Source organism: Kryptolebias marmoratus, unplaced genomic scaffold (genome assembly GCF_001649575.2).
Source record: "Kryptolebias marmoratus isolate JLee-2015 unplaced genomic scaffold, ASM164957v2 Scaffold59, whole genome shotgun sequence".
NCBI lineage: Eukaryota > Metazoa > Chordata > Actinopteri > Cyprinodontiformes > Rivulidae > Kryptolebias > Kryptolebias marmoratus.
In genome coordinates this window covers 33317-36170 of record NW_023665793.1, presented here as the reverse complement: position 1 = coordinate 36170, position 2854 = coordinate 33317, and the positions used below count along the sequence as shown (strand labels likewise).

Here is a 2854-nt window from a genome sequence, read left to right as displayed (position 1 = left end):
AGCCCGCCGGGTTCCCCGTGGAACCAGAGCCCGCCGGGGTTGCATGTGGAACCAGAGCCTGCGGGGTCCCCCGTGGAACCAGAGCCTGCGGGGTCCCCCGTGGAACCAGAGCCTGCGGGGTTCCCCGTGGAACCAGAGCCCGCGGTGGTTCCTGCGTGGAACCTGAAGCTCCAACGTTCCGGCTGGAGATCCGTTAAATGATCTAAGATCCAGGAGTAAAAGCAGCTTCCTGTAAAAACCAGTTCAGTTCAGTGGAACTAAATGTTTGAAATTAAACCCTTTATGGAAACAGGCGGATAAAAGTAAAGTTATTCTTTAATTTAGGCTTAAATTTTATTTCATTTGAATGAATTTCTTAGTGGTTTTCAGGATTTTTGTTCTTGAAAATCTTTAATCTTTAATTCCAAACATTACTTATTATCCATCAGTTAAAATCAGATTTATTTCCAAATAAAATCAAATAGTTTTGAGTCGCTTAGAAAAGTTATTTTATTTTGTGATTTTAAGTTAAATTTAAAATGTTTTATAATCGATAAAATTGAAATAGTTGAATGTTTTTTCTTGAACTGTTCGGTCTGAAGGGATTTGGAGGAAAAGAAAAGTTTGTTTCCCGTCTGAACAGAACCTGAAACCTGAAACTGATTCTTTGCTCAGACTTCGACAGGAGGGTCAACGACAACAAGACGGCGGCAGAGGAAGCCATGAAGAAGATCCCCTCCATCAACGCCACCATCATGGCCGCCAACGAGAAAACGCGGCAGGCAGAGGAGTCGCTCGGGAACGCCGCCGCCGACGCTCGGGAGGCTAAGGAGAAGGCGGAGGACGCCGAGAGGATCGCCAGCAACGTGCAGAAGGTATGGAGGCGCCACCTGCTGGTTCCTAACGGGCTTCCTGTCCTTCATCCTCCTCATCATCACTGACCTTTGTCCCCGCAGGGCTCGGCCAAGACCAAAGAGGAGGCGGAGCAGGCGCTGCAGGACACCAACCAGCTGGACAGCGAGGTCAACGACATGATGGATCAGCTGAGCGCCGCCGAGCAGGAGCTGAGGAGGAAGAAGGAGGAAGCTGACAACGACATGATGATGGCGGCGATGGTGCGAAGACGACCTCTGACCTCGGCGGGAAACCGTTCCTCCGCCCGTCCTAATAACGTGTGTTTGAATGTCTGTCCTGCAGGCGTCCGACAGCGCCAAGGAGGCGGAGGACAACGCTCGTAAGGCCAAGAGCACGGTGAAGACCGTCCTGAAGCTCATCTCCACCCTGATGGAGCAGCTGGGTCAGTTCCACCCGGAGCCCGGCAGAACCAGCCACACCGTGTTCTGCATGTTCTGCATGTTCCGCAAACTCAACTCGCTGTTTTCTCCTCAGGGAACATCGACAAGGTGGACCTGAGCAAACTCAACCAGATCGACGAGTCGCTGAAGAGGGCCAAGGACAAGATGGCCGACAGCGGGCTGGACAACAAGCTGAAGGAGCTGAACGACGTGGCGAGCACTCAGGAGGAGCTCATCAAGAACTACGACCAGCAGATCCGCGAGATCAAGGCCGACATCGACAACCTCAACGACATCAAGAACACGTTACCCGACGGCTGCTTCAACACGGCCTCGCTGGAGCAGCCTTAGCCCCGCCCACCTCCCCCGTCTGCCCCGCCCACTCAGTCACTCACCCCTAACACTCCGGCGGGCGGCCGACTTCGTACCAAAACAGTTATTTTTGTTCTCAGATTGTTCGCCGACGTTTCAGCCACGAGACGTGGTTCAGAAGAAAGAACTTGGGGAGGCGGAGCCAAGAACCTCAGAGAGAACCAGAACCACCAACCCGACGTGACTGCAGCCACACAGGAAGTCCGCTTCTCCTCAGCTCCTCTGCTCCTCAGCTCCTCAGCTCCTCAGCTCCTCAGCTCCTCTGCTCCTCAGCTCCTCTGCTCCTCAGCTCCTCTGCTCCTCAACATGATGTCTGAACTCATGAAGGAACAACACTCCCATCTTCCTCCCGAAGCTACAGCAGGGACCTGGTTTCACTCCTCCTCCCCCTCCTCCTCCTCGTCTTCTTCCTCATCCTCCCCTCCCCCCTCCTCCCCCCCCTCCTCCTTCTCCTCCTCAGTGTTTTCAGTATCGCTCACACGATGCAGAACGAGACAATCTTCCTCCCACAGAACCCGGTCAGCTCAGGTTCTCTTCTTCTTCTCTGCAGCACAGACGGTTTCAGAGAAGCTCAGACCGTCATGTTTGTGGAGCAGTGAAGAAGAAGAAGAAGCTGGGAGGTCTTTGGGAACAGGAAGTGACCCATTTCCACCTCCGGCTGCTGCTCGACTCGACGCTCGGAGTCTTTTTATCTTTTTATCTGACTGTTGAGGCGACGTTTAGAAAAGTTTCACTTTTTTAGTAATTTCAAGCTCCAGACTTTCAGAATTTCCCTCTAAGAACCTTAGAAGGTTCCAGGGAAGTCTGAAGAACCAAGAACTGGGCCAGGGGTTCTGGATCAGGGGTTCTGGACCAGGACTGATGATGCCAGCTTCAGTCGAGTCGAGCTTCAGCCTGGAGGGAAAATGTGGAGAAACCCTAACCCTAACCCGGATCAGTCCCTAGTCAGACTCCAGTCAGACCTGGGTCAGACCTGGATCAGACCTGGGTCAGACCCGGATCAGACCCGGATCAGTCCCCGGTCAGACTCCAGTCAGACTCCAGTCAGACCCGGGTCAGACCCGGATCAGTCCCCGGTCAGACCCGGATCAGACCCCGGTCAGACTCCAGTCAGACTCCAGTCAGACCCGGATCAGTCCCCAGTCAGACTCCAGTCAGACTCCAGTCAGACCCGGGTCAGACCCGGATCAGTCCCCGGTCAGACCCGG

The 2854-nt window shown here is 53.8% G+C and overlaps 1 protein-coding gene across 1 annotated transcript in view; it reads left to right on the top strand.

The window, feature by feature from the left end:
• Positions 1 to 2700, top strand: part of lamc1 (laminin, gamma 1) — a gene marked incomplete at its 5' end in the record, with an annotated part of 8901 nt that extends 6201 nt beyond the window's left edge. The window contains 4 exons of the mRNA XM_017404890.2: positions 655 to 854; positions 936 to 1094; positions 1177 to 1276; positions 1369 to 2700. Of these exons, the coding sequence (XP_017260379.1) occupies positions 655 to 854; positions 936 to 1094; positions 1177 to 1276; positions 1369 to 1625 (716 nt within the window). The remainder of the gene's footprint in view (positions 1 to 654; positions 855 to 935; positions 1095 to 1176; positions 1277 to 1368) is intronic.
• Between the last annotated feature and the right edge of the window lie 154 nt (positions 2701 to 2854).